This window comes from Mustela putorius, unplaced genomic scaffold (assembly GCF_011764305.1).
Source record: "Mustela putorius furo isolate JIRA1106 unplaced genomic scaffold, ASM1176430v1.1 tig00000139_pilon_pilon_pilon, whole genome shotgun sequence".
NCBI classification, from domain to species: Eukaryota; Metazoa; Chordata; class Mammalia; order Carnivora; family Mustelidae; genus Mustela; species Mustela putorius.
This window is the reverse complement of record NW_025421293.1, coordinates 6886120-6903568: the sequence shown is the minus strand read 5'-3', so window position 1 is coordinate 6903568 and position 17449 is coordinate 6886120. Positions and strand designations below refer to the sequence as shown.

The window sequence follows — 17449 nt, the reverse complement described above, 5'->3', positions numbered from 1 at the left end:
CTCCTGCTCCAAGTGAGCTGACCCCGGGGACCCCCCCGCTGTGCAGCTGGGCTCAGTTCCGCCACTAGAAACCTAGCAGCCTTTCCTGGGCGATGCCACTTCAGACAGTGCGTGGTGGCCAGTGACTGCCCTCCCACTGCCAACAATTCACAGAAGGTTCTAGAATGACTGAAGACCAGCATGGACCATGAACCTTTCTGGGCTCTGACAGGGCCCTGGTCCCAAAGTCTGGCACCGAGCCTGTGGCTGGCGAGCGTATCTGGTCTTAGGAGCAGCAGAAGAGGGCAAGCCGCCCTCTACGTGAGTATCCCGCATGGCACCAGTGTCCCCCTACTTTTTCACAGCATGAGGCAGGGGAGGAAGGTGGGACCAGACTCTCTGGAGATATCTCTGCCTCATGGCCCCCAACACCTCCGGGGGGATCAAGCGTGACAGAGCCTGACGCAGAGGTGGTCACCAGCTCTGAAGGCTGAAATAGTAACTTTAGGTGTGTCGATTCTGCTCTCCGACTCGCTCCCCAAATGAAAGGACCGGAGAATGGGGTTATCAGGGAACTTCATTGAGAGAGGGATCAAGGAGAAAGCGTTTTTAGGTGGTACTAACAGGTTTAAGTTCAAATGACCCCACTGCCCTCCAACGGTGACAAGCCAGCCACACAGGTGGCCACGGGGTAGGTCAGACAGGACTGACCCAAGGCCCGGTGCCATCCCGTCCGGCTCCCAGGCAGGGCCCACATCGTGTCGTCGCGTCAGGATGCTGCGCCGTCTTCTCTTCAAAGCTACTAAGCTGGGGAGGAAGCGCCCCCGTGCCGGGCGTCCCGGCCTGAAATCCTGGCAGACAGTCAAGCCCGGAGCCGGCGCCCTGGCCAGGCCCGGCCCCAGCTCCCGGCCCCAGCTCGGCGGCTCACAGAGGTCTCCCCTGGAAGGACAGGGAGATCTGCAGGAGCTCCTGCCCCAGCTCCTGCTGCCGCCCGCCGGGCCGGAACTCGGCCGACAGCTCCCTGAAGGTGGCGCAGACGCGGCGGGCCTCGATGTGTCTGCGGTGGATGGCGTGCTTCCACTGGTGCCGCGCGGCGCCCGAGAGCACGAGCAGCGAGCGGCGGGGTAAGGGGACGGCCACCTCCACCTCCTGGCACAGGACGGACCTGCTGGGAGCCATCACCCCTTCCACCAGGGCCTCCGGGAAGCCAGAAGGGGCCAGACAGAGCAGCAGGCTGCCGGGCGCCTCCCGGGACATGGACAGCACAGTCGGGGACAGGAGGTTGAGGCTCACCAGCCGCTCCCCCCACAGCCAGGCGTCATCCAGGTGGGGGTCGATGGCCGAGCCCCGCTCTGGGCAGTAGTCCAGGTTACACTGCTCCACGGGCCGGAAGTCCTCCAGGATGGGGTACAGGCCCATCCTCCGCACCACGTCCCGGCTGAAGCTGGGGAGGCCGCTGAAGCCCGCAGTCTTGAGCTTCTGTTTCCGGAAGTTGACTTTGGGGCCATAGTCCTGAAGGGTGAGGACAGAGAGGAAGTGGAGAAGTGCCTGAGTTTACAGGAATGGCTATCACGGGCCAGGTCTGAAGATCTGACCGCGGAGACCAAGAGAAGCAAAAATGCCTGGCTCTGGACCAGGATGTGCTCCCAGCGGGGGCGGCCGGCCCCAGCGGTAGACACTATGGGAAGAAACAAGGAGGGAAGGGGGTGTGAGGTGCCGGGGCAGGGGCTGTCTTAGGCCGCGCGCAGGCAGAGAGGGACACAGAGGACCTGCGCGCAGGCAGCGTGTTCTGAGCCGCGAGGCCGACGCAAGACGCAGGAGCCGCGAGGGAGCGTCAGCCCCAGGCAGCCTCATCACATGGTCAGAGCTGGGGATCCCGGGGGTTCAGAACCAAGACAGAGAAGTTCCGCTCCCAGCTACACACCCAGGGCTGGAAACACGGCCATGCAGACACTTGCCTATGGGTGTTCACGGTGACACTGGGACACAACAGCCAAAGGGCCGGCACAGGCCGGTGTCCGTGATGGGACAAATGGATGAAGGCGTGGGGGCAGGTCCGCACAAGAGGGCCATCTGGCCACAAACGCCAAGCGGCACTGTCGGGGGGGAAAAGCTGACACGGAGGGCCATGTGTTCTATAATCCTGCTTACGTTGAGATGTCCGGCACAGGCAAAGCCAGACAGAAAGATCAGTGGTTGGCAGGGGACGGGGAACAGGGAGCGACGGCTCCTGGGTACAGATGTCCTTTGTGGGTGACGGGCAGGCACTGGAGAAGGCTGCACATTCTGAACAGAGCGAACTGTACATGTTAAATGAGCGGATTTTATGGTCTGTGGATTCTGTCTTTAAACAAAAGCAATCGTTAGGGAGGAGGCTTCCAGAACACCCCTCAGACTTGAGGCCCAAGGGATTGAGCATTTATACACTGACTCCTGCCCCTCGGGCACCCCCCCCAACCCAGTGGCGAGTGGGGGTATCCGGTGCAAATGTCTTTCTCCTTCCAGCTTCAGTGTGTCAGCGTGGCTGGGCGCCCCCGGCAGCGGCAGGCGGAGAAGGAGGCTCGGGGTACAGCGCACACAGAGGTGTGACCTAGAGCGTCTCCGGAGCACAGAGGCGGCTTACAGGGACCCCACAGAGCAGCGAGGGGAGCGGAGGTTGGGATGGGGGCCTGGTGGGTTTGTAGCGGAGCAGTGGGTCCATCTGAGGAAGGGGGTCGGGGTCCCGGGAAGCTCCAGAAGGAATCCCAGCGGCAGAACTGGGTGGGGGCAGTGGGGGCAGTGGGGGTGCGGAGTGCCGTGTTCTCGGATTCCGGGCATGTTCTGAAGGAAGCAAGTGGACAGGGAAGACCAGGCCAAGGGAGAGAAATCTGGAGAGCTGCACGGTTTCCGGCGCGAGCAGATGGAAGGGGGAATTTGCCGCGCTGTGGACACTGCGGGGGCGCCGGGATGGGCCAAGACTCAGCGAGGGTCTGACGAACACGGGAAGCCAGCTGGAGACACGAACGTGGGAGTCGCAAACACACGCACGGTGTCAGAGCTGTGACTCACGGAGACCGGCCAGGGAGCTCCGGCAACGGAGAGGCCCCAGCGCTGGGCCTGACAACTGGCCGCTGGGAGGGGGTGCGGAGGCCGGGACCCAACACGGAGGCAGCGAGGGCGTGACGCGGGAGCAGGAGGAGACCCAGTGAAGACAGAATAGACGACACTACGGAGAGGTTAGCTGCAGAGCTGGGAGGGGGAGCTTACAGGTGGTCTGGGGGAGAAGATCCAGCTGAGGTAAGAATGACGTCGAGGACAGAGGGGAGCAGGGTCGGACAGCACCTCGGAGTTCGAAGGGGGCTTGGAGAGAAGCCTGGCTCCGAGGTTGAGAAGGGCACGGCCCGCGCGGCTTTCTCGGGGTGGGGGGTGACGGGGGAAGGTCCAGAAGGTCCAGTCTCCCCAGGGGAGACGGATGTGACCGCCGGAGCAGAGCAGCTGGGCGTGAGGCCAGCAGCCAGAGGAGTTGGACTTGCCCGGGGCTGGAGTTCAGCGGAAGGAGCAGGACAGTGGGGGGCGCCAGGGCACAGGAGCCCCAGAGGAAGTGGTGTGATGATGGACAGGCCTGAAGTCACTGAGAGGGAGGGAGGGAGAGCAGGCAGAGTACTGCCGGGAAGAGGCCAGGACCTGGGGGTCGGATGGGGAACGGCTTGAGTGGGAAGGTGAGCTGCGGCCTCTAAAAACCCTGAGAGCAGAGCATCAGTCTGCCCTACGGCCCTGCCGCACCGCAGCCGGTGAGTCTGGTGGGAAGCGGAGAAGGCCAGGCCTGCCTGTGCCCCTTCCTCCAACACACGCCACACACTGCTCCCCTGGCCGCCCAAGCCCCAGGGTCAGGGGCGCGCACCCCCTAATGGCCCTGGGGTGCTGTGGCTGCAGAGAGAGGCACTGGAGGGATGTGAGCCAAGGGGTGTGGGGCGAGGAGTCGGGAGCAGGATGACTCCTCCCTGACCAGCCAGCCCGTTCCTCCCCGCCTCCCGAGGCCTACCTGCTTCCTCCGTCCAGACTGGGAGAGCTTCCAGGGCTCCCGGTCCATCAGCTGCACCATCTCGGCTTCCTCCTCCCGGGTCACAAAATCCTCTATCACCGTCACTCCGGGGAAGGGGAAGGCCCAGCCTTCAAAGTCAGACTCCTCGGCCCCCACGGCCCAGCCAGTGTCAGAGTAGTAAATGAAACGGTGCGTTTTCTGCAAAAGAAAGAGGAGGGACCTGGAGCCCCTGAAGCCACACTGGAAAGCAGCTGGGGTCCAGAGGGAGGCAGAACCCCTCCCCGCCTGGGGCTGCCTCCTGGGAAGGGCCCTTTGCCTGTCCTTTCTCACTCTCCTCATCTTATGGGGAAGAGCATACACGTAACTACTGTCTGCTCTCTGTTTTAAAAATGAGGTGACTCAGCCCAGCAAAGTTCAGGAATGAGCCTGAGGCTGCACAGCGGGGCGCTGCCTGGGAGTCCACACTGCTAGTGTCGCTGTGGGGTGTCCTCCGGCCTCCCTGGCCATGGCGGGGACTGAAGGAGAGGAACCCAAGGCTGTCCAGAGGGCGAGCATACTGGGCAGCCAGAGGGGAGATGCTGTCCCCACGGTGGGGGTGACTCTGGGCTCCGCCCCCCTCTGCGGCTGCAGAGGCACTGCCTGAACTTTCCTTCAAAAGAGCGAACTTGCCAGCCATCCTCGAGGAGGGCCCAGCGCACAACCTCCTGCCACCTCAAGTTTGGGGCAAAGGCCACCCTGGTCCCAGGCAGCCCCCAGCCAATGACTCCGCACAGGTCTGGCTCTTTCTACCTGACTCGGGACTCCTCTCTCCATCAGTCTGCTCAGGGGCTCCCAGCTGGACTGGCCATGACTTTGTCCCAGCTGCATGGCAGTCTGAGGTCCGCCCTGTCCAGTTAATCCTCCTTTACCCCAAACCTCTTACATTTCATGGCCACTGCTGCCCACCCCGGCTGGGAACCATCGCGTCCTCCGTCTCCTGGCACCTCACACGGAACACATTAAAATCGGGGATCGCCCTGTACCTTCTGCTCATCTCACAGCCAGCAAGTCGGGCTACCCCCACACCCGCGGGCACGGGCTAAGTTCAGACTCTCGGCACTTCTCAGGCTTTCCTTGTAGCCAAAATATACAGGACATAAAACTGCCATCGTCACCATCTTTAAGTGTACAGGTAAGCGTTCAATCCAGTCACGCTGTCCTGCACCCATCCCCACCTCTCTAAAACTCTGGACTCAAAACAACGCTTTGCTCTTTTCCGCAAGCCCCAGGGACCCACCATGCTACTTGCTGACTCTACGAATGTGATTCCTCTACAGGCTTCCCGGAAGCGGAATCCTGCAATATTTAATCCTCTCGTGAGGGACCTTTCACTCAGCATAATGACCTCAGGATCTGTTCATGTCACAGCAGGTGTCAAACGCTCTTCAAGGCACATAACATTCCATGGGACACAGGCCACGTTTGTTTACCCGTCCAGCCACTGCTGGACACTTTCACTGCTTCCATGTCGTAGCTACTGGGAACCACGCTAGGAACCGTGCTAGGAACGGGGGTGTACAGGTCTCTCTTCAAGGGTCTGCTTTCGAGTCTACCCAGAACTGCTGGATCACATGGTAATTCTACTTTTCGTTTGCTGAGACATCACCAGATCACTTTCCACAGGACCTTCCAAGCTTTCACCGGGGATGCTGTGGGAGTTTCTGCACTGGCTTCCGAGATCCCATCCCTTCCCATCTGCCTCCCCACGTCCTGGGACCTTTCCAAAACTCACCCCTAACTTCCTCTAAAACCCTGAGCGGCAATCCGGGGCCCTCAGAACAAGTCCAGCCTACCCAGCCACCGCACACGGAGCCCTCTGGGTCAGGGCGGCCGGCCCCTGAAGCGTCACGCTCCTTCCAAGCCCCGGACCTGCCCCAGGCCTGGTAGTACCCAAGTAGTCCCCCAGCGGGAACGCCCTTCCCGTCCCCCACCCCAAACCCGACAAAGGCTCTGGATCCTTTTTCCTTAATTAATTGGAATTAATTTCCTCCTTGACCACTTCCGCTCAACGGTGTCTAGGACACTTTGCCCTGCCTGGTTTTCGGCGTCCTCTTTCTTTTTCCTGGTCGTCTCCCCACTCCGTGAGGCTCGCAGCCCCGGACGCAGGGGAGGGGGCGCGGGGGAGGGGCGCTACGTGGAGGTTTGCTGTCACACTCTCCCCAGGACTCAAAGGGGAGTTGTGGTCGGATGGCACCCACTCCAAGCCCACCCCTCAAAGCGCTCATCTCATCCTGCAATGCCCCCACAGCGAGGGCTCTTGACAGGGGTTGATCCGGGGCCCGTCTTCGAAGCCAGTCTGGGCCTCAGTTTCCCCGTATGAAGAAGGGAGTTGTGGCACGGCCCCTCCCCCAGCCCTCACCTGCGGGGGGTGCTGCCAGGGCGGGTCACCTCCGTGCTGCCGCTCGCAGATCAGACAGGTCCGGATGCCCTTGCAGCCGCATTCCCGGAGGACCTCTGGGGAAGCCACCGCCGCAGCCGCCATCGTCCCGTCTTGGCGACCAGGGCGCAGGCGCGGAGCCGCGGGGGCCGCTGGGAGTTGTAGTCTGCCCGGGGGACAGGAGGTCCGCGGGACCGCTTCCTTCCGGTCGTCGCGCGGCACCGCCTCCAGAGTTCCGCCGGGGGCGGACGTTAGCGTCTGTCTCCAGGAGGCACGGACTCGGCCGGACGCCGGTACCGCTAACCGGCCAGCGCGGGCCGTGCCTCGTCGCCATGGGCCCTCTGTCGGCGCGGCTGCTCATGCAGCGAGGGCGTCCCAAGAGCGACCGACTGGGGAAGATACGGAGCCTGGAGTAAGAGGCGGGACGGGGGACCACGGGGGTCCGCGGGGTCGCGGCCACACAACCCGCCCGCCACCCGGGCCTGGGTCGCCGGCCGGTCGGGAAGTAGGGCTGGGGCCCTTGCCCACTCCTTGCCCGGCCCCGTTATCGCCCTGTCGGTTAGGCGGAGGCTCCGACACTCGGGCCGAACGCTGGGCTCCCGTGAAGAGACGGGCGGGCTGGGCCCCGAGTGGCCTCTCCCTGGAAGGGCTCCCGGCTGTGGGGGAGACAGCCCTGCGGCAAGGGTGTAGAGCAGCCGGTTGAGCTAGTTCTTGAGGCCCTGGGCAGCACGGAGGAGCCCCCTTAGAGGATCGGGGAAAGCGTTGGGCGGGGGGCAGCTGTAGACCCTTGTGAAGTGGTTACTGCATTTTAACAAGGCGCGGCTGTGCGCGCCAGAGGACCTCTGCCGTACAAGCCTTCCCAGGCGCCCAGGACTGCCCCGGGTGTGAGGCCTGCCCAGCCCCCTGAGCCCTCCGTGTCTGCCCCCACCCAGCTTGTCGGGGCTGAAGCTGCTCTCGGAGCACTTGGACCCCAAGCTCCTGAGCCGCCTGACGCAGCTCCAAGAGCTGGACCTCTCCAACAACCAGCTGGAGACGCTGCCCGCCAACCTGGGCCTGTCGCACCTGCGCGTCCTCCGCTGCGCCAACAACCAGCTGGGGGACGTCACTGCCTTGTGCCAGTTCCCAGAGCTCGAGGAGCTCAGCCTGGAGGGCAACCCCTTCCTGACTGTAAGTGGGGGCCCCCCACCTGCCCCAGAGCCAGGGCCCGCACTCCAGCAGGGCTGAGCCACAGCTTGGGGGGACGCTGAGCCGCTCTCCCTCATCCCCCAGGTCAGTGACAACCTGAAAGTCTCCTTTCTCCTGCCCAAGCTCCGTAAGGTCAATGGCAAGGATGCTTCGTCCACCTCCTCTCAGGTGGAGAACCTAAACCGGGAGCTGACCAGCCGGGTAAGGGGGCGGACCCACGTCTCTGGAGCAGGCCGGGGGGCCTTGAGGAGCGAGCGACAGAATGGACATTTGGAGGACCCTGAGGGGGCGTTCCGGGGGCTCTCTGCCCTGACACTGAGTGGCATCTGCCCTTCGCCTGACCATGTTGCTTTGAGCCTGGCTGTGGTGTTTGGCCTCTTTCAAGGAAGGTCCTGCTCTCCGGGTGTGCAGGCAGGGCCCAGCCAGGGATCAGAAACTGTACCGAGCTGCTGCCGCCGCCTCCTCCTCCTTCTCCTTCTCCTCCTTGGGGCTGCTACGCGTGTGTCTGTGCACGCGCATTCTGTGTAGGTTTGTGCACACTGCCGCTAAGGCTGTAGTTCAGGGAGACTTCCAGGAGGCGTTGAAGCGGAGATACCTGTGCCCGTGAGATGGGAGGCAGGGGCGCCACGGAGGGTCCAGGAGGTCTGGGGTGGACTGGGGTTGAGTCTGGTCCCTCTTGTTCCAGGTCACAGCTCACTGGGAGAAGTTCAAGGCTGCACTGAGCCCAGGCGAGGAGGCAGAGAAGGCCCAGGCTGACTTTGTGAAGTCTGCTGTCAGGGACATCCGTTATGGGCCTGAGTCCCTCAGCGAGTTCACCCAGTGGCGGGTATGAGCGCTCCTGCTGTGCTCAGAATCTGTTTCCCCAGCTCCTCGATTGGCTCCAGCTGCCCTGGAGGCTTCTGGCCGTAAGGGGTGGTAGAGAGTGGGGTGGGTCAGGGAAGGGAGACTTATTGGTTGGAAAGGCCCTTTCCCGGGCGCCTGGGTGGCTCAGCGGGTTAAAGCCTCTGCCTTTGGCTCAGGTCACGATCCCAGGGTCCTGGGATCGAGCCCCACATCGGGCTCTCTGCTCAGCGGGGAGCCTGCTTCCCTCTCTCTCTGCCTGCTTGTGATCTCTGTCTGTCAAAAAAAAAAAAAAAAGAAATGCCTTTTCCCACCTCGGGAAGCAGAAGTTCCCTCTGCCGCAGCATTTGGGAGAGGGGCCTGGGTCCCCTAGGACTGTATCTAGTTCCCCAATGTCCCCACCCCACGTAGGTGCGGATGATCTCTGAGGAGCTGGTGGCCTCTGGTGGGGCCCAGGTGCGTGAGGCAGACATCCCGGAGAGGCCTCCGAAAGCCCCAGCTGCCCAGGAACCCAGGGTAAGTGTGGTACTTTGCAACTCCCAAGGACTGCCTAGGGAGACTGTAGGGAAAGGGGATGGGGCGGAGGGTCCTGGAAAGAAGCCCAGGAGACGGCCCCTGATGCCTGAGCTCGTTCACACTAACTCTGGGCCAGCCCTTGCTTTCCGCCCCCGTGAGAGGGTGCAGGCCAGCCTGTGATGCCGAGGAAGGAAGCGCCAGGCAGATGGGCCCGTGGCCCCCAGGCCCTCAGCCCAGCCCCGACCCCCTCCACAGGCCAGGCCGGTGGCCGTGAAACGGCCGGACGACGTCTCACTCAGCCCGTCTCCCAACAAGCGGGTGTGTACCTCCTCTTCGGTCTGCGTGGAGGGCAGCGCCCCGGGCTCTGATGACAGCCGGGTAAGCCAGCCGGGGGGGCAGGGAGCAGCCGGCAGGGAGCACAGGCTGGGGCAGCTGTGACGCCCCCTCTGCCCCCACAGCCTGCGCTGGACCTGGAGCCCCTGCACTTCCTGCAGTGTCACAGCAAGAACAACAGCCCTCGGGACCTGGAGACCCAGCTCTGGGCCTGCGCCTTTGAGCCGGCCTGGGAGGAGGGTACAGCCACGGCGGGCAGGCAGGGCCAGGGCGAGCACCCCAGGGAACCGGCAGGACCGGCTGTCTAGACGGGGGGCCCAGGGACGCTATCTGGAGGGGGCCGCCTCGGTGGATGGGGGTCCTGGGAGAGAGACCGCCCCTGGAGCACCGTCAGGGCCAGGAAGGACAGGCTGCAGGGGCGGACGTCGCAGACGATGTGTTTACTGAGGCTGACCCCTCAAAACAGGGCACGCGGGGGCCACCTCCCAGACGGTGGCCACGTGCGGCGGGGAGGCCGTGTGTGTGATAGACTGCCAGACGGGCATCGTGCTGCACAAGTACAAGGCCCCTGGCGAGGTGAGGGCCCGGGGCTGCTCCCGTGGGGCGAGGGGGCAGGGAGGGGGCGGCAGATGACTTGGTCCTGCTGGTTCTCGCTTCCACCGGCCGGAGCTCGCTGGCAGGCGCAGCTCTGCCCCTTAGCGACCCCACTCTCCCCTCCCCCCCGGCTCCCCATCCCCACCCAGGAGTTCTTCTCGGTGGCCTGGACGGCCCTGACCGTGGTGACGCAGGCCGGCCACAAGAAGCGCTGGAGCGTGCTGGCGGCCGCGGGCCTGCGGGGCCTGGTCCGGCTGCTGCACGTGCGGGCTGGCTTCTGCTGCGGGGTCATCCGGGCCCACAAGAAGGCCATCGCTACCCTCTGCTTCAGCCCCACCCACGAGACCCACCTCTTCAGTAAGACCCTCTCCCACGTCCCTGAGGGGGCCCCAGCACCCTGTCCTGCAGTCCGGGACGGGAGGGAGTGTGCGTGGCTGGTGAGCGTCACCACGGCCACTGGGGTCAGCTCTGGCCAGGCCAGACGCAGTGTGGCTCGGTGGACGACTGACCGGGCTTTAGCTCCTGCCTTCTCCCCTTGACCCGCTCTGTGGCCTGGAAGCCGGGTGGCTGGGCCACCCTGTGACCTGGGTGCTAAGTGTGCCAAGCCCAAGAAGGGATGTGTGGGCCTGGCGCGGGCCGTGGTAGCAGAGAGGTAGAGACTGGTGGCCCTCAAGTCTTCCGCCTCCCAGCTGTGGCCCTGCACACCTCGGCGGGGGCGGGTGGCCTTGCGACCACGGTCTCATCCTGGGACGGAGCCTGCTGGAGCGAACGGGTCTCCTCAGAGTCTCCTCTCCTCTCCACCACTCAGCGGCCTCCTATGACAAGCGCATCATCCTCTGGGACCTTGGGGTGCCCAACCACGACTACGAATTCCAGGCCAGGTGAGGCTGGGGGCTGGGCAGGGGGCGGCCAGGGCGGCCAGACCCCCGGGTCCGAGGCCTCACCACCTCCTCCCCGCCGGCAGCCAGCTGCTCACCCTGGATGCTACGTCCATCCCTCTGCGCCTCTGCCCCGTGGCCTCCTGCCCAGATGCCTACCTGCTGGCCGGCTGCGAGGGCGGCTGCTGCTGCTGGGACGTGCGGCTGGACCGGCCCCAGAAGAGGAGGTGAGGCTAGCCGGGGAGGCCTTGAATGCCAGCCTCCGAGCTGTCCAGATGCCTGACCCCCAGCACATCCGCCCCGGGGGTGGGACTCAAGCCCCGCCTCATCCCGAGCCGCCAGGGGCGGCTGCTTTCAGGGGCCTCTTCATGGGGCTGGCCTGTCCCCACCTCCCCTAGTCTCTCAAGGAAAGGTCGGTGCCCTGATCCTCACTGCTGCTTGGCTCTGGGACCGGGCCGGGGCAGCTCTCGGAGCCGTGTTCACTTCACCTTGGAGGGGCGGTCGGGGAGGGTCCGGACAGGGATGAGGCCCGGGGAAGGCTCCTCTGTACCGCCCGGAAGGCTTGGGCCCGTGCTTAGGCTGGCCCCGTGCCCTCGTGCGGCCCACGGCCTTACAGAAGGTGGCCCGTTACTGCCCCCAAAGCGTGGTGTCGGGTGTGAAGGGAGGAGAGGGAGGGGACGAGGAGAGGGGACGGGGCGGGTGGGCCCGAGCCTGGATCCCAGCGGGGGGCCTGCGGGAGGGAAGGTGCTGGCACAGGGGCGGTCCCGCCAGGGAGGTCGGGCCCAGCCTGGAAGTGGGAGGACGCGCCACAAGATGAGGGGGCGGCTCGGGCCTGGGGACACGGGCTCCATCTGCTGGGGCAAGACTGAATCTTGTCCCCAGTGCTGTGGACAGTCTGGGAAGACCTTCAGGGGCCGGGTGACAGCAGTGAGGCAGCTGTGACGTGGGGGCAGGTAACAAAAGCGTCAGGCCCAGCGGTGGCCTTTGTCCAGCCAAGTGCCTGTGTGGGCCCTGCCACAGCTGGGAGTGAAGCCCCAGGGCTTCCCCTGCTCAGCGGCTCAGGCAGTCTGAGCATGACCCGGTGGCGGTCACGCCGCAGAGGTGTCTGCTTCTCCTTGTGTTGACACGTGGCTGCAAGCACCGTGTGACCCTGCGTGCACCTCCGCTGGAGACCGTGCAGCAGCCCCTTGTTCCCCGGCCCTAAGTCCCTGCCTTTCCAGACCCTTCCTGTCCCGTGCCAGCCTGCACCCCGGCCGTGCTGGCTCCGTGGACGCGTCTCCTGGCGGAAGCGGAAGGCACATGGGCGAGGGGGGACCGAGCGGCTTCCAGGTGGCTCAGCAGCACCTTCTGTCCCGCAGGGTGTGTGAGGTGGAGTTCGTGTTCTCCGAGGGCTCGGAGGCGGCGGGGCGGAGAGTGGACGGGCTGGCGTTTGTGAACCAGGATGTGGTGGGTGAGTAGGCCCCGCGCGGGGGACAGCCTGGCCTCCTGGGAGCCGAGACAGGCCCTGGAAGGCCTCTGGCGGCGGCTTCTCCGGGGGCTGGGGGCTCCTGAGGGGGCCCCCCCGGGCACCATGAAGTGTCTGGAGAGGGGCCCCCAGCCAGCTCTGTTCCCTCCCCCAGCCTCCAAGGGGAACGGCCTGGGCACCATCTGCCTGTGGAGCTGGAGCCAGACGTGGGGGGCCCGCGGCAAGCAGTCCTCGCTGGCGGTGGTGGTGCTGGCGCGGCTGCAGTGGTCCCCCACCAAGCTGGCCTACTTCTCGCTGAGCACCTGCCCCGGTGAGCCCCCGCACCCCGCTGCCCCCTCCCCCCCTTTGGCTGTGCCCCGCCCGGCCCCACGTCTCACTCTGAGCCTCTGGCAGATGAGGGGATCGTGCTGTGTGGGGACGAGGAGGGCAACGTGTGGCTCTACGACGTCCGGCGCCTCCTGAGCCAGCAGGCGCCGCTGCCCGCCGCGCCGCAGGCCCCGACGCAGGTAGGTGCCCTGCCCAACCCCCCACCCGCTGCGGGGGCTGCTGAGCAGGAAGCTGGAGCCCCGCCCCCCTCTTTTGCCTCCCAGATCCTTAAGTGGCCCCAGCCCTGGGCCCTTGGCCAGATGGTGACCAAGACCATGGTGAACACGGTGGCGGCCAACCGCACCTGTACCTACCTCACGGCTCTGACGGACTCCAACATCGTCGCCATCTGGAAGAGACAGTAGCCAGCGCGGGGCTCCGGCCTCTAGGGAGGTGCACGAGTTCTAGGGACCCGACTTAACTTATTCCGCTCCGGGGCAAACGACCAGACTGTTTTTATCGGGGAATATTTTTATTAAACTCTGCTGTGTAAGAAGGCTGGAGGGCTGCTTGGGGCCCCGGCTGGCGCGCCGACGCGGTGGGAGGCCGAGCCGCGAGCAGAGGCTGCCTGGCTGCCGCCCCCACGCCTGGCCTGGGTTCCCGAGAGCTGGTCTAGAAGTTCAGTCCCACCAGCTCCTCAGCCAGGAATCCGGGGTGCAGGGCCCGACCACGGCCTCCGCGCACCCCATGCACCTGCTGCCGCCGCAGCACCCGGCCAGGCCTCCTGCTGCTCTTTATCAAGAAAGCAAAACAAACCGTGTGTAGGACATGCCAGTGGGGACGGGCTCACCAGGATGTCCCCAACCTTGGGGAAGCTGCTCTCCTCTACTGGGAGCTGAAAAAGGTTCCAGCGCAGGGTAGGAGCCGGCCCAGCAACACTTCCCGCCGCTACTCGATGCCTTCTTGCTTGTCTTTAATGGCCACCTGAGGGGACAGGGGCGGCGTCCACTTAGCTTAAAGGACCACGGTGAGAAAGCAGCCCCGTGGCCCTGCGCGCCCCCTACCCCATATGCCTGAAGGGCAGGGGCCACTAGTGAACATGGACAAGCCGGGGTGTCCCTCTACACCCAGGTCAGACTCTGATGCCCTCTGCGTGGACAGGTGTGACCACCCCCCACGGCCTCCTTAACTGTGGAGCACCACCCTGGGACAAGCTGCCCCCTACACAAACACCCCGGACACGGCCAGGCCTTACCAGAGAAGGCTCGGGGAAGCAGGCCCAAAGGGCCGCAGGAGCCCCTGGAGCAAGCACTCCGGTTCCCACCCGTGCCTGCACCCAGCAGGCCCCCAGCCTTAGTCCCCTACCCCTCCCTTCGTCCACGTCCTACGGAAGTGCCTCCCCCCACGCCCCCTAGAGCTCAGGACACTCTCCACGGGCTGTCCGGGCTGGGGGCACGAGGACAGCGCAGCTCGGGGCAGACCCAGCGCCGCTCCCCTGCACGCCCGGCCGCTCACCCGGAAGCGCTCCTCCAGCAGGGAGAGCTCGCTGATGAGGTCCGTGATGGCATTGGTGAAGGCCTCTTGCGGGCTGTAGTCCGGGGTGGTCTGCACCCGGATGATGATCTTGTGCTCCAAGGGGTGGGGGACTTTGTAGCCGGCGAACAGCACCTGCGGGTCCTTGAGCAGCTGTCTGTCGGGGGGAGTGACACGGGGTGCTGAGCCGAGCACCCGTGGGGATGACCAGGCTCTAACCAAGGCCTCTTCCCACTGGGTTGAGGCCTGGAAGCCAGTACAGCTGGGGGTGCTGACCCCAGCGGGTTCCCTGCTCTTGATTTCCCCCCAAAAATCTACCAAGTAAAACATTTCAAAAAAGATCTCATGGGGACGCAACACACACACACGCGTGCGCACAGCATCCATGAGGATCAAGGACCCCACCCCAGGCAGCCCGAGTCTAGTAGCCAGACAAAGCCCAGGACGAGCGTCTGACAGCAATAAGGGCAGCAGGCGGAGAAGGCTCGGCCCTGAGCAGGTGGTGAACGGAAGCTCTCCGGGCAGCACCGGCTGGCAGCTGCCGCCCACACCCCTGGGGCCCCATCTGCAAGGCTGGCAGCCTGCATCTGCATACCATGCCCTGGGCCCATGGGGTCCTCCAGAGCAGCTCGGTCAGCAGTAGGCACCATGAGGGAGGTCCCTTGCATAGGTGGGGACACGGCTCCCAAAGCAGGGGAGCTGCAAGGCCCTAGAAGGGTCAGGGGGCACCACTGGCGTGGCTCAGAGTGGGAGTCACCCAGACAGAAGACGGCCGACCCCACATGTACACCGCGGAAAGACCCGGCTTCACCCATGGTGTCTTCAGCACAGAAATGACAAGACCTTAGACCAGAACAGCGACCACATCACCAACCTCCTAGCTGGTCAGGGCTACACTGGTGTAAACACGCACCCACCAACCCACATCCGCTGTCCACCGGGGCACCCGCTAGCCGCAGAGCCTCTCCCACCTTCTCCCCTCCTCCCAATAACAGCCCATCTCTGGCACATGTCTGTGTGCGCCAGGTGTCCCAGAGATCATCGTCCCGAGGAGGGGTGGGTGGCAGCACGCCCGGACTGTCCCTCCTGCTCCTCAGCACAGAAACACAAGCAGGCTCGCATCTCTGTGGCTTGCCCCGGTAAATCAGACACATGGCGGTGTGATCGGATCGAGGTCAGCGTCATCTCGGAGAGAATGAACTGGAATGTGGGAACTGCCAGAGCAAGCCCCCAGACCTTCCTGCAGCTCAGAGACTGCGGGAAATCTTCCAGAATGTGTGTTTTGCCTCAAAGACCCCCAATAAACGCTTTCCTAGAGCCGCTGACGTGGAACTTACGATTTAATGATGTTTCCTAGCGTGTGGTCTTCTTTGTTGATGGTGAACAAACAGGCATTGGGTACCTTGGTGTCCTTGTTAATGGTAATCCTGGGAAGAGGGCGAAGCAACAGGTGAGGACACCATCTCTTCAGCCATAAAGACCTCTCGGACTCAGAGCAGCAGAGGGGCTACACCCTGATTCTGCAAGACCCTCACCTGCTCTGGACTGCTCCTTGGCACCACTGACATTTTAGGGTCGGTAATTCTATTCTGTAGGGGGCTGCCTTGTACACCGTAGGATATGAGCAGCGTTCCCCGGTCTGTACCCACGAGCAGCACCCCTTTGTGACTATCAGAACTGTTGGCAGACGTTGAAAAAGTCCCCTGGGGAGCAAAATGGCCCCAGATGCCAACCACTGTTCTCAAGGACGACAAAGATAGACCACAGAGCCCTGCACACCAGGCTGTTAAGAAAAAGCCAGTGTTGGGGCGTCTGGGTGGCTCAGTGGGTTAAGCCTCTGCCTTCCACTCGGGTCATGATCTCAGGGTCCTGGGACCGAGCCCTGCATCGGGCTCTCTGCTCAGCGGGGAGCCTGCTTCTCCCTCTCTGCCTGCGTCCCTGCCTGCCTGTGGTCTATCAAATAAATAAAATCTTAAAAAAGAAAAAGCCAGTGTTTCAGAGGGTCTTCTTCGTCCTGAGCCCTGGCCTAAGCACTTTCAGTAAATTACCTCGTTAAGCTCCCCTCGGAGGAAATCCCGTGATTGAATACAGCAGGAAGCCTGTTTACCAGAGAAGGAAAACCGGCCTCGGGCAGCTTAAGTCACTTGCCCAAAGACATGGAGACGTTAAGTGAGGGAGCCGGGCCCAGGCGGAGAGGCCAGGGGACCACATTCCCTTGCTCGCTGCAGGCAAGGAGCCCCCGGAAGCTTCTCACAGGCCAGTGAGGATCGGCCGTGAGCCGGAGAGCCAGCCCTTGGCTGCAAAGGCGGCGGCCAGGAGGCTGCCGGGCACCCCGGTTCCCATACGCAGCGCCACTTCCCGTGGGCGCAGGCAGTTCCCGAGCCTCTCCGCGCCTCGGGTTCCTCCTCTGCTGCACGGGGCCACTGACCACCGGCCCGCAGCGCCGGCTCAAGTCCGCAGACACAGTAAAAGCTCCTTCCGTCTCCCCGCTGTGGGCGAGCCCGAGAAGCCCTAGGCTCCGCCCGCGACCCCCGGCCCACCCCTCGCCGGCTCCACTTACTTTTTCTCGCCCTCGAAGAGCAAGAACGACTCGAAGGCGGGAGGCGCGTTCATCCTAGCGCCGCACCAACCTCCAAAGCCGAGACAGCCGCCACCACCGCCAGCAAAGCCCTATACCACCACCTCTTCCGGGTTAGCGACTGCTTCCGGGTGGCGGCTCCGCACGCCCCTAACGCCCTCCCCACCCGTGAAGTCCGGCTGCTTGCCCCCTAGCGGCTCGGGGGATGTACTGCAGGCGCGAGAAAAGCCCGGGGACGGAGGGGGGCGGGTGGGTCTGCGCATGGGTGAACCCGGGTTGCGTCTACGCGTTCGCGGCCCCGTAGCTGTGCTTGGGGCGCCGCTGGCAGCGCCCGGGACTGCTCTGTGCGCGGTGCGACGGCCTCTCTCCGCTCCCCGTGATCCTTCTTTGGAAATGTGCCCTTGGAACACCCAGCGCGGGGCCCTCAAGTGGAGAATGGAGCCGCAGCGCAGGGGGGCCGGCGGGGGAAGCCTCGTGGGCGTCCGGGCCCCGTGCGGGCCGGTGCGGATAAACCCCCTGCCGAGGCTGCCTGCCACCAGAGGCCCCTTCCTCCCCGGCCGTGTTGTCGCCGGCTTGCCCAGTGGGCATGTGGCCTGATGAGCCGCTTGTCCGGCAGTCAGCGGGTGAGGGCCAGGCAGGTGCACCTGGCGGGGAGAGAGGAGCTGGGAGGGCCAAGCGCAGGAGCCCGCTGGGAAGGCGGGTAGTCTGCAGACTAGTTTGTCATCAGGGCCCCGCCGCGCTCTCTGAAGGGGCTGGGTCTCCCACTAGCTGCTGGAGCCACAGCAGCTGAGGATTCGCGAAGGAA

At 64.3% G+C, this 17449-nt stretch overlaps 3 protein-coding genes across 3 annotated transcripts; 1 reads left to right on the top strand and 2 right to left on the bottom strand.

The window, feature by feature from the left end:
• Positions 1 to 538: 538 nt before the first annotated feature.
• On the bottom strand, positions 539 to 6578 carry ALKBH4 (alkB homolog 4, lysine demethylase). The gene is made up of 3 exons (XM_004761610.3): positions 6399 to 6578; positions 4001 to 4198; positions 539 to 1491 (listed from the first exon to the last, which is right to left on the bottom strand). The coding sequence occupies exons 1-3, from the start codon at positions 6519 to 6521 to the stop codon at positions 904 to 906; spliced, it is 909 nt and encodes a 302-aa protein (XP_004761667.1). The 5' UTR covers positions 6522 to 6578; the 3' UTR covers positions 539 to 903.
• A 54-nt stretch (positions 6579 to 6632) lies between these two features.
• On the top strand, positions 6633 to 13094 carry LRWD1 (leucine rich repeats and WD repeat domain containing 1). The gene is made up of 15 exons (XM_013061004.2): positions 6633 to 6828; positions 7349 to 7583; positions 7686 to 7802; positions 8287 to 8427; positions 8853 to 8957; positions 9213 to 9335; positions 9416 to 9530; positions 9757 to 9866; positions 10034 to 10241; positions 10693 to 10765; positions 10849 to 10989; positions 12121 to 12212; positions 12382 to 12537; positions 12621 to 12733; positions 12818 to 13094. Exons 1-15 carry the CDS (start codon positions 6749 to 6751, stop codon positions 12956 to 12958), a joined length of 1950 nt encoding a protein of 649 aa, XP_012916458.1. The 5' UTR covers positions 6633 to 6748; the 3' UTR covers positions 12959 to 13094.
• On the bottom strand, positions 13047 to 16782 carry POLR2J (RNA polymerase II subunit J). Its single transcript, XM_004761608.3, has 4 exons — positions 16627 to 16782; positions 15404 to 15493; positions 14049 to 14223; positions 13047 to 13517 (listed from the first exon to the last, which is right to left on the bottom strand). The coding sequence occupies exons 1-4, from the start codon at positions 16677 to 16679 to the stop codon at positions 13482 to 13484; spliced, it is 354 nt and encodes a 117-aa protein (XP_004761665.1). The 5' UTR covers positions 16680 to 16782; the 3' UTR covers positions 13047 to 13481.
• Between the last annotated feature and the right edge of the window lie 667 nt (positions 16783 to 17449).

What these genes read in the sequence shown, in the direction of transcription:
- ALKBH4 (XM_004761610.3), bottom strand. Translation starts at nt 6,521, where the DNA reads ATGGCGGCTGCGGCGGTGGCTTCCCCAGAGGTCCTCCGGGAATGCGGC. An exon ending in CCTGGCAGCACCCCCCGCAG is followed by an intron (nt 4,199 to 6,398) that starts GTGAGGGCTGGG and finishes TTTCTTTTGCAG; the next exon opens with AAAACGCACCGTTTCATTTA. An exon ending in AGTCTGGACGGAGGAAGCAG is followed by an intron (nt 1,492 to 4,000) that starts GTAGGCCTCGGG and finishes CTCACCCTTCAG; the next exon opens with GACTATGGCCCCAAAGTCAA.
- LRWD1 (XM_013061004.2), top strand. Translation starts at nt 6,749, where the DNA reads ATGGGCCCTCTGTCGGCGCGGCTGCTCATGCAGCGAGGGCGTCCCAAG. An exon ending in TGTGAACCAGGATGTGGTGG is followed by an intron (nt 12,213 to 12,381) that starts GTGAGTAGGCCC and finishes TCCCTCCCCCAG; the next exon opens with CCTCCAAGGGGAACGGCCTG. An exon ending in CGCCGCAGGCCCCGACGCAG is followed by an intron (nt 12,734 to 12,817) that starts GTAGGTGCCCTG and finishes TTTGCCTCCCAG; the next exon opens with ATCCTTAAGTGGCCCCAGCC.
- POLR2J (XM_004761608.3), bottom strand. Translation starts at nt 16,679, where the DNA reads ATGAACGCGCCTCCCGCCTTCGAGTCGTTCTTGCTCTTCGAGGGCGAG. An exon ending in CTCTTCGAGGGCGAGAAAAA is followed by an intron (nt 15,494 to 16,626) that starts GTAAGTGGAGCC and finishes CCCTCTTCCCAG; the next exon opens with GATTACCATTAACAAGGACA. An exon ending in CTAGGAAACATCATTAAATC is followed by an intron (nt 14,224 to 15,403) that starts GTAAGTTCCACG and finishes TCCCCCCGACAG; the next exon opens with ACAGCTGCTCAAGGACCCGC.